The 12,927-nt window shown below is 40.2% G+C and overlaps 2 protein-coding genes across 2 annotated transcripts in view; one reads left to right on the top strand and one right to left on the bottom strand.

The window, feature by feature from the left end:
- Window positions 1-2,706, top strand: part of MRPL47 (mitochondrial ribosomal protein L47) — a gene marked incomplete at its 5' end in the record, with an annotated part of 4,314 nt that extends 1,608 nt beyond the window's left edge. The window contains 4 exons of the mRNA XM_009075538.1: window positions 8-37; window positions 645-775; window positions 2,098-2,193; window positions 2,589-2,706. Of these exons, the coding sequence (XP_009073786.1) occupies window positions 8-37; window positions 645-775; window positions 2,098-2,193; window positions 2,589-2,706 (375 nt within the window). The remainder of the gene's footprint in view (window positions 1-7; window positions 38-644; window positions 776-2,097; window positions 2,194-2,588) is intronic.
- A 1,973-nt stretch (window positions 2,707-4,679) lies between these two features.
- Window positions 4,680-12,495, bottom strand: ACTL6A (actin-like 6A; the record flags this gene model as incomplete). Its single annotated transcript, XM_009075537.1, has 13 exons — window positions 4,680-5,193; window positions 5,783-5,869; window positions 6,888-6,983; window positions 7,920-8,000; window positions 8,339-8,453; window positions 8,724-8,785; window positions 8,969-9,058; window positions 9,141-9,247; window positions 9,487-9,581; window positions 10,261-10,358; window positions 11,610-11,710; window positions 12,050-12,224; window positions 12,419-12,495. Coding segments are annotated over 13 exons (1,265 nt in total), but the record flags the coding sequence as incomplete, so codon positions are not given.
- Between the last annotated feature and the right edge of the window lie 432 nt (window positions 12,496-12,927).

Raw genomic sequence — 12,927 nt, 5'->3', positions numbered from 1 at the left:
GACAAAGCCAATGCCAAGTCCAGAGCGATTAGAAAAGGTAATTTGGTCATCTACATAAAATGTGACTCTAAGGAAAATTGCTGAGTGAAAGATGAAGTGTTTGTTTGTAGAGTTGTTAAAGACCTCGTTTTAAAATTAGTGCCCTGGTTCCAGTGTATGCACAAACACTGCTCAAGTCATAGGATGGTCAAGGCAGCTTTCTCCTCAGCCAGTGGGTGTTGCTAGGGCTGTGACCAGACACCACAGTGAAAACTAAAATAACAAAGAGCCAGTACAAACCATCTGACAGAAACACATACAGCAAATCTTTATTTCCTTCTCCTGCATCCTTCCCTCAGAGCTTTCTGCACTTCTGGCTCTGGCTTTGTGCATTAGCTTGCTAGTCTTTAGTCAGGTATCAGACTGTCAGTCATTCCTTATCTGCCCTTTCAAATTAGGTTTTTAAAGCACCTGTACCTTACTGTTGTAAGACACAGGGCCTGCTCAGCTGTTTCACTCAGTCCACAACTGGGATAACTCATGATCAAACTCCTAGTGTTTTTTACCTTTGTTTTTCCTTTAAAATTTGTCTTAGGTCTTTGAGATCTTTTAATTGTTAGCATTGGTTTTTAGTGGCACATCCTGAAACTATTTACCATTTCCAGGTGGAAAAGTCTATGAAAAATATAGACTTGGTTGTCAGAGAAAGAGAAATTGCTCTGAGGCTTTTACAAACTGGCCATGAGAAACCAGTGCCTGGAGAGTGGAGACATGACTTCCTGGGACGCACCTACTGGTATGGAAAACTTCCTTTCCTGTGTGTGAATTTTCTTGTAGTGTGTATGTTCACTAGCAAATCTTACCTAATCACGGAAGGAAGCACATACTGTATAGAACCAAATGTACATTCTGGTCAGGTGCTTCTTGATTTTTGGCTTTTTTTTTTTTATGTGGTTATTATTGTTGCTAAATAATTTAATGACAAACTCTACCATTAATTGTAACTAAATTAGTTCCATGTAACTAACTGGATTTCTGTGCTCAGAGGATGTTTGTCAGTACAGCTGTACTGTTAGACATGAATGACCTGGGGAATACTGTTCAAGTGAAACTACCTGGACTTCCCTAGTTATAATGCAAAATCCACATTTTGGAGGACAACTAAGTTAAAATGTCTGTTGGAATTCTCTACTAGTCCTGGCAGGTAGTTAGCTAAATTAGAAGCTTCTACCTTTGTTATCCAGATACTTTCACTTATCTGTAATTTCAAGTGATGATGCTGAAGGCTCAGACAAGACCTATTATTTCATTAGCCTGTATTTCACCCTCATCCTGTTGGCACTGGAAGCACTAATTACAGTATTCAGCTCTGCAGAACAGTGTGGATAACACAGGGCCCAATGTTACAGTAATGGTGACTTTTCAGTGGTTATCCATTGGTTTCCCCATTGAATGTAAATCAGCAGAGTACTGAATGCACTGACCACTGGATTTACATCTCTAGGGATAAAGCTTCTGTGTATCTTTCTGCTTGGAAACTTTGTCCACAAAGGAGGGTCTGGCCACATACTTGAAATCCAGTCCCCAGGTAAAGCAGGGAAGGGGCAGACAACATGGAGTGGTCTTCAAGCACCTGCAGGAACTCTGCAATACACATAGTGGCAGGTCTGACACTCTCTGGCTGCACTGGAGTGTGTAGGTAAGTGCACAAGCCATCTGTGCAGGAGGAACCCTGAACAGAAATAACATCTGTTTAGAGAAAGGCTTATGTTCAGGTGGATTTGCACTTGACAGGACACTCCAACACCACCATTCCAAAGAAAATTGCAGTAGAAACAAAACTATCTTCACACACCATTTGTTCACATCATTTGGGAAGTCTTCTTATGAAGAATTAACTTAATTACTGTCTGTCCTGGGCCCTGTGTGCAAACATCTGCAGAAAGAGGTGCAGTTACAAACTAAGCCAGCAAGAGCTGGAAACAGATACCCACACAAATTCTGCAACCTACCAGTCAGGCCACTCTATCACTGTACTAACACCAGCTGTAGAATCCCACTGGAATCCCAGAACGAAGAGAGTGTATATTCTGTCATCACTTCTACCTGTCTCCACAGGTACAGTTACAAGGAATGGCCAATACCATGGTACTTGAACAAAAAGCACAAAAAGAGGAAATTCTTCTACTTGCCTCATGTGAATCACTTCATCAGGTAAAAAGATACTTTTGTCATTGCAAGTTATTTTCTGATCTGCTCCCAGTCTTCCTTATTCCACTTCACAAGGGAAAAATAGTAGTAATCTTATTTGGTTTTTACAGCTAGTACACTGAAAATGAGGCTTTGCAAAATTGCAGCTTGCTCTTCCTTTTTGCTGTTCCCTCTTAGATAACCATTAATACCTGTGAAGTTGCACTGTAAGAGTAACTCAAGTGCAGACTATCTAAGATCCAACCAGAGGTTGAATTTCTGTAGAGTTCACCAGCAAAAGAAAAAACAATTGCTTTGTAGACTTTTTTACTATCACTGAGGGGCTCTATCTGGGGGCTGAGCTCATTAAGGTGGTCACAGGCTGTCTGGAAGTTAACCACAAAACTTCTCTCTTTTAGACTCAGAATTGAAAAATCTTTATGTAAAAGGGCGAGAAGGCAAAACCTGGAGAGGACAAGGCGGAAGGTCTTGGAAAGGAAGTTCCCTCACCTTGCTCTGAAGTCTCAGAGCCAGTAGCAAGCTAGAAGACCTCTGCAGCACTTGGTTGAATGTCTGTGACTGGAACATGAAACAAGTTCTGAAACCACAAACAATTCAACTGAGCATTCCTGAGAGTCTTTTTTTGTAAATCCTGCATTTGAGTTAAATTAAATTTGTGATCTGGAGTTAAAAAGGAGCTTTGGTGCCTAACTCACATCCTAACAGTTGTTTGTAGAATCATTTGACAAGTGATGTGTTAACTTGCTGTTTGTGAAACATCAGTCACAGGAAGAGCAGCAGTTGGCTGCCAGGTACCTGTGTGAGGTGTAGGATAGTGTGCACCTGGTTTACTTTAACAAATGTGCATTAAAACATGAAAGCCTCTGAAGCTCACATGAGCCTTTTCCCTGATCACCTGGGCTACAGGTGAGTTACCCCAGGTACATTTCCTTTCTGCATAGAAGCATTAGAAAATAAGTTCTTCAGTCTGCCCTGAGGAACTTGTCTCCTAGTTTAAATCTGACTTCGAAGAAAGTGACACACTCAGTGTGGGAACTTAGCAATGCAGTTGTCAGACCTAGAATTTAGGTACTTGTGACAAATTCAAGCACTTGTATAATGATTTTTGGCAAGGTGCAAAATGTTTGAAGGAAGACTAATGATCTTCTGTGAAACAAGTAGAAGGGTACACCTGCTGCTCTGAGTTGATGGAAGCACCTTCTTCATCAAAGCTTTTAACCTTCACTTGAGGTTGTCTGGAAGCTTACACCAAGTCACAAATAGTAGTATTTCAGGAAGCAAATGTGCTCAGCAATATAATCACTGCAAGGGATTATATAGATACTGGGACCATAGTATAAACACTACCAGGGAACCAGTACTGTTGCCTGTGAGTATCTGTCTCCAGCATTTTGACCTTCAGTTACTCCTGTGCATCACACAAATACTCTATGCTTAAATACAAGATCATTACTGTGGGGAGAAAAGTCCAGGAAGTGTTTTGCTCTCTGCAATGCTGCTGGAATGTTTACATACACTACCATCACTGGCCAATTCTTTCAAGATGCACAGAAGAGAAAAGTTGATCCAACTTGAGAACTCTAAGCACATGACACACAAGGAAAGCTTAAAATATCACTCACTGCAGTGTGCTGAGGTACAAGCTCAGCTGAGTTCCATAATCTACCTGAATGCAAACTAGACTTGAGACTTTTTCACCCAGAATGACAACAGCAGCTGGTGACTCAGAGCACAGTGTAGCTGACTGCAGTTTGCCTCATTTTGCCAGAGGAATATGTTTTTCAATAGCTTTGAAAATCTGGAACAAGCAACTTTGTCTCAAGAGCAACAAGTGGTTCTCACAGTAAGACAAAAGCCAACTGGTTTGATAAATTACTTTATTGTTTGGAGGTAATGTGGAACTTCTCATCTAGAGGCCTCCTCATTATTTACCCACAAGGTCTTTTAGGACAGAAAGATGTAGCAGTGCTGTTTACATTATTTCTTTTAGATCAGTTAAATGCTATTTGGTTTTCTACAGCTTTGGAGATAAGGAGCAAAACTTCATTGTGTTCCAAAACAATGTATCACACAGTTGTAAATTAAGATAAGCTTACCAGCAACACGGAGCTGCATCTTGACAGCCAGAACTAAAAATCATCTTGTGACCCTGAGTGCACCTTCCCCATGCAAACACAGGCACTTGCTGACTGCTGGAGTCAGTGAGGAGCCAAACCAGCTCTTTGTCTCAATTTCCCTGCCTCAAACAAGTTTTCTTCTCACCTACATCACAGAGGCATTAAATACATTCTTAGGAATCAGGTGGAAAGCACTGAAGTTTACTGAAGTGAAACTGCTCCATAACAGAACTTAGCAAACCAGTGCTTAATATAACATTCACTCCATGGAATGTAACACTTTCCTGTGACAGTAAAAGTTTACACCAAACAGGATTACTGAATACAAACTTTCCAAACAGCAGAGTATCTTTCTCTGCAAGTACTCATGAAGTTGCTCAAATATAAAAGATCAAATTTTATTTTTAAAGAGAGAAATAAGAGCAATTTAAGGCCAAAGTACCAGCAAGGAAGACTAGTAGTATGTAAAACTAGACATAATAAATTTGCAAGGTTATGCCTCTATCTATCAGCTAACCTGTAAAGCTGTTCCCAGGAAAAGATACTAGAGAAAATAGACATTTATACAAAATTATAAAATGCTTGTTACATGAATTATTGCTTTACATGGATGTAAACATCCTTTTTCTATGATAGTACCAATTAGGTCTCTCAAAATCTCTAAGGTCTGTTAAAATGCAACTCGAATTATGCAAAAAACCCAGTATAAACTTTCTACAAAAGAGAGTCCATCCCATTCCTGAGTATGCTAAAGCTATAAAACAGAGGGAGCACCAAGCAGGCAGCAGTTTTCACAGTAAGAGGTCTAAGGACATTTTCTTTCTACACACTGTTTCCCTCCTTCTTCATATTCTTGTTTAGAAATCCACATCTGTTGAAAAGTACCCTACAAAAAAAAGGAAACAAAGCCAACACACCATTAATAAAATTAATCAGAAAACAAATGAAAGCTAATAGAAACATGATTAGCTTTTTCTAGGAGGGAAAACAAGCAAGTCCTCACATTAAATGAGGTAATAGGACTTGACTTGCTTAGCTATCTCCTCCTTGAGTTTTGCATCAGTAGTGATGAAACTCAGCACAGGAAGTGTAGTGCCAAAGGCTGATTTCAGTCTCCCTTTCTTCCCATGCTGACAAATTAATCCCCACAAACCATTTCAGTACTCAGTAAGTAACTTGCAGAATGAAGCTCAGGAATATGATGCACAAACAGGTTTGCAACTTTCATGGCACACCAGATACAAGTAATTTCTAGAGACTACTTCAAGCCTGCACCTTGCCACTACAAATGGGAGAATGTGGCAGGGTACGTTTTGACTGGAAATGCTCATGGATCCTCTTCACCTTACGACCAGGATAGCCAAGATAATGATTGCTGTAGTAGCACAAACTCTGCAGTGCACACCTAGGGGGGATTAGATTTTTGGGTGACATTGGTGCTTAGCACAACCACAGAGTAACATGAGTTTACTAACCAAAGAAGCCAAAATTGAACCACCAATCCATGAGCTGAACCTCCTCTCCACCGTTGTGTTGTTCGCTATCAACTTCAGGCGCATGCTCTGAACAAAAAAGGAGGCAAAACAAACAATCAGACAAATTGTAGATGGTGACCTTTAAGGACAAGAAAAGGACAGCGCAAGGAACTTAGTGTAGATGTCAACATCAGGTGAGAAAGGTCTAATCTATTAAACTTGCAAAACTGCTCATCTGGAACGGGACGTGACTTTTACCTTGTTTCCCAAGAGGGAGAGCAGCAAATGCTCAGGGCCAGAAACAGAGCAGGGGAAGAGCAATGATATCACAGTATGTATTGTCATCTCCAACTCTGCACTGGGACTAAAATCTCTAACATTGCTGGACTTAGTTCATCTAGTCTTTAGTGGACCAAATCATTCCTTTTGTTTTCAAGATGTCTTGTAGCAGTAAAATCTTCGCATTTCAATGGGCTCCCCCTCAGCTGTTACACACAGTGAGGAACTGCCTTTCCCAGTTTCTCCTAACATTCATGACTTCAGAGGTGCTGCAAGGAGAACATTTTTTCTTGAATATGAAAATTCAAGAACTATGAGATGTATGTGCTCGCAAGAACACAGGTGTGAGGTATTAATACTTTCTTTGACACTCAGCTATTTAAAAATAAAGTATGCTAAATCACCAGGTTTTGTCTATGAGTAGGTTGAGTTGTCTGCAGAATCCAGGAAGAAGAGTTCCCACGATAAAGTGACAAGACCTCAGGCAGAATGACTGAATGTGCCTCAAGTTAGTTCAGCAGCACTTCAGATTAGAGGCCATCCAGGGAAACAGAGACTGTTGCTTAGGGACAATTACAGAACTTAGGATCACAGCCTGAAAGGAGTGGAGCAGTAAAACACTCAGTTATCATGTCACCTGAAATTCATTTTGTATGAGAACTTTTCAAGACTTATTTCTTTTCTTTAGAGAAGATTTCTTACCCTACAGAAATCTCTTCAGCTGTTAGTTTCCTGACAAAGGCCAAGCGACAACACAACCTTGTGTATTTATGTGGCAAAAAAGCAAAACGGTAACTCAGTGCAGGAATTGAAAGAGTTGTTTTACCGGTGGAGTTTTCTGAGACAGCTCTCTGTTCAATCTGTCTGTGAAACTCTGGATCAGAGTGTTTCCTCCTGCTACAATCACACTGCCATAGAGGCCCTAAAAAGAGAAAAAAACCAGCCTACAGTGTTAACTCTGAAATCATTCTGAAAACAGCTGTCTCTCTCAGAACAGAGGGATGGCAAACCAGTATGTACAGCCAACAGCAATAATACATCACTTGATGCCAACCATTTTACTTCTCCCAATTACTTATTTAATCAATTTCAAAATATTTCAAGACAGCTCAATATTAAACAATATAAGGAAGACAGAAGCCAAGTGATTAATGATTCTAAATGATTTCACAGAACATTTTCTCTTCCTTCTATGGAGAATTTCACACCTACAGATTTGTCCTGTAATCAAACTGTTGGATGTAACCACAAAGAAAACCTCACAGCAGTGCAACAGTTTTCAATCTCACTAATGCTGCAGTTGGTGAACACAAACCATGGCCAGGGCTGCTGAGCCTGCCTGACACAGAGGTTAAGAGGAAAAAATTTTGAAACAACCTCCCTGCAGTCTGTAAATATTTTCAAACTGACACCTGAGAAATGTAGAACATAGTTTCAAAAAGAAAGTTTTCCTTTAAAACATCTTCTTTCTACTCTCTATAAATTCTATATACTTTGTAAAAATAATCAATCATACCTGCCATGCCTAAAAATCTGGAGATAACACTCAACGTTATGAACATAAGATGCTCATCTGAAGCCAATCCAATGCACATTATGCAGTGCCAGCCACGAAAATTAGAACTTTAAATATGGGCAGGAAAAAAAAAAAATCATGATTTAGCATTTTGCAGGACGAAACAGTAATTGTACATCTCCCTATATAATTGTACATCTCCCTATATACAAATATGTAATACTTAGAGAATTCTCCTATGAAATCCACATTTTTTCCATCCACAGGGTTCTAGTCCCAAAAATACATCCCACCACAGATGTATCTATGCCTTAAAACACAGCATGGCTGACTAACACTCACCGGCCTGATGTCTATATCGCACATTCCGACGCTCGTGGTGACAACATGGCTCACACCCAACATCGTGTTACCAGACAAACCCTACAAGTAAAATCAGGAGTCTACACATCACCATTTCCAAAGAACAAGGCATAGAAAAGTCCTGAATGAGCTGTATTTACAAATATTACTAGAAAGGGAGCTAGCATTTTTTTTCAGGGAAGAAAATTACTTGTATTTTCCCACTCAGCTCATCGCCACTTTGGAACATTTCATCCTTCACTTGCCCAACCCTAATACAAGACAGGCAAATTCTAGCCCTGAGAGAACCCACAGTGCAAATCCACACATACAAATCATGAAATGAAAAGCATCACACAAATGGAAGGTAACTGATAACCTAAGAATTTAAAGCCTTCCAATTATCATAGTGGTTTTACCTTTACATTAGAAGGGTCAAACAATCCCTCTGGGATTTTCAGACGCTCAGCACCGAAGTCACAGTTGTAGCCGTTGGGGAACTCATAATGAACTGTTGGCATCTGTGCTGCCACCCTGGAGCACCAAAAGCAACACATTAAAGTGCTCTGTAAGAGGATGTCAAGTTATCCAAGCAGCATTTCAGCTGGAATATTGTGGCTGGTATGACTGACAGTTTTGATAATATTTATTATGATCTCATCTTGGAATTGTAAATTAAAGAACTATCACCTGGATGTTTCTATCTAAAATCTTCTGCAACAAAACCAGCCACAGCAATGAGCAGGCTGAACACCCCATGAACAACTGGTAGCTAATTTTCCAAGAAGGAGAAAAGTAACTTACTGTTCATCATAGGTTGAATCTGATACTTGGAGGACAGAAGCTTGGAAGTCCTGAATGACACACTGTGGAGTGGAGAATAATACGGTTGAAGAATTTCAGTCCTCAACTTTATGTAATTTATAGAACTGGTAATGACTTTTTAAAGATTTTCTAGATCTTCAAGAGAAAAACCTGCTATATTTGCAAACACAACTTATTCATGGGGCACTGAGGGGAGCTGAGAGCAGGAGGAATGACCTACTTACGTTACACATGTAGTTGTGCCAAGACCGAGTGACCTGAGGTAGCTTCTCTTTTCTCTTCCAGTTTGCTGGTGACCCCTCACGCACTGCCTCCTGAGAGGGTAGGACACGCTGCCAGTTACACATTTAAGCCTCTCCCCAAGCAAACACTTAGCAAACTAAGTTACTCTCCCACCTTTGAAGCAATCATATATGGAGGGATGATCTCTATGTTCATTTCCTGAAACAATTCCCGGCACTGCATAGTAATGAAGTCTCCTGCCAGTGGGGATTTTACAATGCCTAGAAGACAGAAGGGGGATCGAAAATAATAAAGAAAAAAAACCCTGAACCTGGAAAGTACCAAAATAATGAATAAACTCTCCCAACAAACTGTCTGTCAGTAAACACCATCAGGGCTTTTTTTCCTGTTTAGGGGGATACACAGATTTAAAAACAGTAACAAAACTGTACAAGCAGAACTTGTACAGTAGCTAACTTCACCCTGATACTACAGACCTGTTGCCCATTAAATTCCTTACCTTGCTGAAGCACATATCCATCATGCACGGGAATAGCAGTGGTGTGTGTTGCTCCACTATCCAAAATGAGACCTGTGGATCTCCCATTAGCAAAACTAGCCAAAATGATTAAGGAAAATATTATCATTTTCACTTCAGGAAAAAAATGTTGTTATACAACTAGAGCATAGCTAGGAATGAGGATCCCAATGGGTTATCCCTTGGCTCTACAACAGGATTTGTCAGATTCCTGTGTGCACCATCATTCTGTGATGTGCACAACCTCACAGAGAGAGCAGCATTTCACTTCCACCTGTGAACTAACCCAAGCTTTGGACATACAAGGGTGAGAGTGCACCAATACTACATAGAAAGCTCTAAGTACATCCAGCTTGTTTAGACTGTGAAGCTGAAAACATGTTATTAGTTTGAAACAATTACAAATATTCTGCTTAAGGCTATAGGAATTTCAAGCTCTAATTCCTGTATTTAGTAGTGTGGACAACACCATTTCAGGTCTGCAATATTTTTATCCATGGTGTACAATGGAAAATTTTTTTAAAAAAATGGAATTCCCTCCAAGGAAAACAGACTGAGAGAACTGCAAATATAAGTTCTAAAGCTTTAAAGTTCAGAAATGGAATTTGTTTACTTCCTCCTTGGATGTTTATGGAAAAAATCAATTTGAAAGAAGTTAGCTATGTTTTTATACTTGGAATAGCCTAGGATAAGTTAACTGTAATTTCCTAGGGGGACAAAAAGAAGGAACAGGCAATGAGACACTCCCAAGGATACGCTGTCAGGACTGCAGTTTTGCACAGGAAAAACGCAGGGATGTTGTAGTGTTCAAACATCAACTCCGTCAGCTTTTCACGCTTCGCTCTCGTATTCCACTAAAAAGCAACAAATCCAAACCATACATAAGTGACCAAACGAAAGATGTTTGCACAGTAAAAGATTGGGATCATAATAAAGAAGTAATTAGAAGAACTACAGCCAGAGTTTCAAATCTTACCAAAATTCTATGGAGACAGATTTCTAGTAATTTACTTCTTTAGGACCTTTTTTTATTCCAATTATACATCAATGCTTATCTATCACACAAAAGTTATACAGACTTTTCCTGTTACAGCAGAGATTTCTTTACACTTCTACAGCTCTTGCAGTACCAGTCTCTGAGAAATCTCCAAAGCAAGCACCATGCCCTTCTACAAGGGGAAAGATACATGAAGGAACTTGCCCAGTTGAAAGAAAAATAAATCCAGATTTTCCAGTTTCCAAGATATCTTTCTGCAGTTCTACTGCAGTTGTGATTCAGCCAGGATACATCTCCAATATTCTAGACATTACTGAGAACGCAAAGTGTTTTCCAAGCCAGCACAATAAAGTCAGTTTAGTTCTGTAAGACTGTTAATAGGAACCTCTATTCAGACACCCACTGAGCCATCAAACATGAAACAGGCACTGCAAATCCATCCACACTCCACAAGCTGTAATTCAACACAAGGGAATAACAAAACAGAAAATCCTGCTTGTTAAAGAAAGGCACAACTCACATATGGCCTTGTCTACCTGTTCTACTCTGACTCCAAGATTTACCCTTCAACTGCTGAGCAGTGTCAAATGACAAATCTTGTCCACAGATTTCCCCAGAAATCTGTGTTCATCCACTCCAGTTGCCCTATAGTACACTTAAAGAAACGAGGACAGAAAAAATAAAACTCCTCCATTATAAATATTACCCTGTTTCATGTAATATTAACAGGCTGAATGAAGCAACAGATTTTCAATGGCATTTTATTAAGTGTAACTTAATATATAAGACATCAAACATCATTTTCCTTATATTCTAGGCAGTTAAAACTTCTTGCTTTTTAATTTAATTCTTTTCAATAAGTGCAAAACCACAACATATTGAGAATACTTTCTAATACAACTCATACAAACTATTTCAGAACAGGCGTTTTAGACATTTTGTTTTCACAAGCTACTTTCCAGAACCTTCTTAAAGTATTTTAGAACTGCTATTTCTGTAGCTAAGTTTTAACACTTGTCACCTACAAGGCAATGTGAGACTTGTCCAAGACTAACATTTGCAGAGTCAGCAAAAAGAGTTATGAAAATGCAAAGCTGCTTTTACTCACAGGAGCTTCAGACATGAGGACAGGATGCAAACTTGCTTCAGATTTAATATGCATCTTGTAAGTGTGATCCAGAATTGCCTGGAAACTATCCCAGTCTTCAACTGCAACAACATCAAGGCAAGATTAGTTACTTCTAAGTTTTGCTTAATTTCATAATTGCATAAAGGTTTTCCAATTCATTTTGTTTTGTCACAAGCAGACGATTTCTCTTTGCCAGCAAACCCCTCTGTTATTAGTTCTGCAGAAGTCTCTGCTCTATAACAATCATGATGTCAAGAATTAAGCTGACAGGTCACAAACCAAACTCCAATTTGTATACCAGGTATCTGTTCTCACAACTCCTGCTGCCACACACAGAATGTGCTGACAGGAAAGCCATGACTTTCTGCAGCCTGGCAATGCTATTTTAACATCAGGTAGAAAAAGACAGAGCACCATACTCATTCCATTTTTTAGAGGTGAAATGGCCTCCATGTTCTCCCTTGGGACTCTCAGGGCATTGGTGTCTATGTAGTAAGTTGGGCCCCCTTGTTTGCCTTTGTCCCCATCTATCTCCATCAGAGTGCTGCCATTGTCCCTTTCTAGCACCACACCAATGGCTGTTGGGAAATCAACCTGCAAGGCAAAAGGTAAGGAGTGTATGAGAATTATTAATGTTTTGTTGGGGTTTTCATCTCAGAAATTCAGAGCTTTCCTTATACGGTGTAATTGTAACAAAAATCAACATATTCCTTAAAGCTGACATTCACAAACAAGACCTAAGGGCACAAATTCCTGTTGTATTTCCACGGAGTCACACAGATCCTCACCTTTGGGCAGTCCTCCCCTGCATAGCCTGCTCTCACAGTGTACGAGCCAATGTCAAACACAAGAGCCCCAACTTCATCTGAAAAGGTTGTCAATAAAGAGACAGTGAGTGGTTATTACACTCCTCCACAATCCCGACCCTTCCCTACCCACTGCCTGCAAAAGAAGAAAAGCAAGTCATCGTTTTCAAGGCAAGGAGAAACTTTTCCATTCAGAACTCTTTACCAGAGAACTACTGAAGGCTGCACAGGCTTTAACCGGGACACTGCAATCCTTTCCTTGGGCGTAAGAAAAAGGGGAATTTCAGCAAAAGAGGGACAACTTAGCTGCATGTAAATACAAGATAAAGCTCTCGGAAAGCACTACCCCAGCAGTCAGGCGAAGCCTCCCGGGGCGATCAGAACCAGGAGGTGAGCTGACAACAGCTCTCACCCCGCGGGCCCCGGGGGTGCCGAGCAGCAAACGCTGCCGAAGCGAATCCCCCGCATCGCCCCGCGGCGCTCCCGGCAGG

The sequence above is a fragment of the Acanthisitta chloris genome, unplaced genomic scaffold (assembly GCF_000695815.1).
Source record: "Acanthisitta chloris isolate BGI_N310 unplaced genomic scaffold, ASM69581v1 scaffold41895, whole genome shotgun sequence".
NCBI lineage: Eukaryota > Metazoa > Chordata > Aves > Passeriformes > Acanthisittidae > Acanthisitta > Acanthisitta chloris.
This window is presented reverse-complemented; position numbering and strand designations above follow the sequence as displayed.